Consider the following 218-nt stretch of genomic DNA (forward strand, 5'->3'; position numbering starts at 1 on the left):
CGTGCCGCCGAGACTTCCTCCTCGAAGGCTTTGCGTTAGCATAAAAGGATATGGCCATTCTATCATGAACTTGGTGTACTTCCTGAGGATGTTGTCGTCGGAGAGGATGAAGAGGGAGGAGGGCCCTTTAACCCCCGGCTGCGGGGGCGGGCCTTTCTTGCCACCCATGGCGCCGTAGGTGGCTGGGCGACTAAGCCGTCCCAGCCCCTCACCCGAGA

The 218-nt window shown here is 60.1% G+C and overlaps 1 protein-coding gene across 1 annotated transcript in view; it reads right to left on the reverse strand.

Moving 5' to 3' along the window:
- Nucleotides 1-212, reverse strand: part of LOC119592994 (voltage-dependent calcium channel type A subunit alpha-1-like) — a gene marked incomplete in the record, with an annotated part of 154,497 nt that extends 154,285 nt beyond the window's left edge. Inside the window, 1 exon segment of the mRNA XM_037941881.1 lies at nt 53-212. Within this exon segment, the coding sequence (XP_037797809.1) occupies nt 53-168 (116 nt within the window).
- Nucleotides 213-218: the final 6 nt, after the last annotated feature.

This window comes from Penaeus monodon, chromosome 31 (assembly GCF_015228065.2).
Source record: "Penaeus monodon isolate SGIC_2016 chromosome 31, NSTDA_Pmon_1, whole genome shotgun sequence".
NCBI classification, from domain to species: Eukaryota; Metazoa; Arthropoda; class Malacostraca; order Decapoda; family Penaeidae; genus Penaeus; species Penaeus monodon.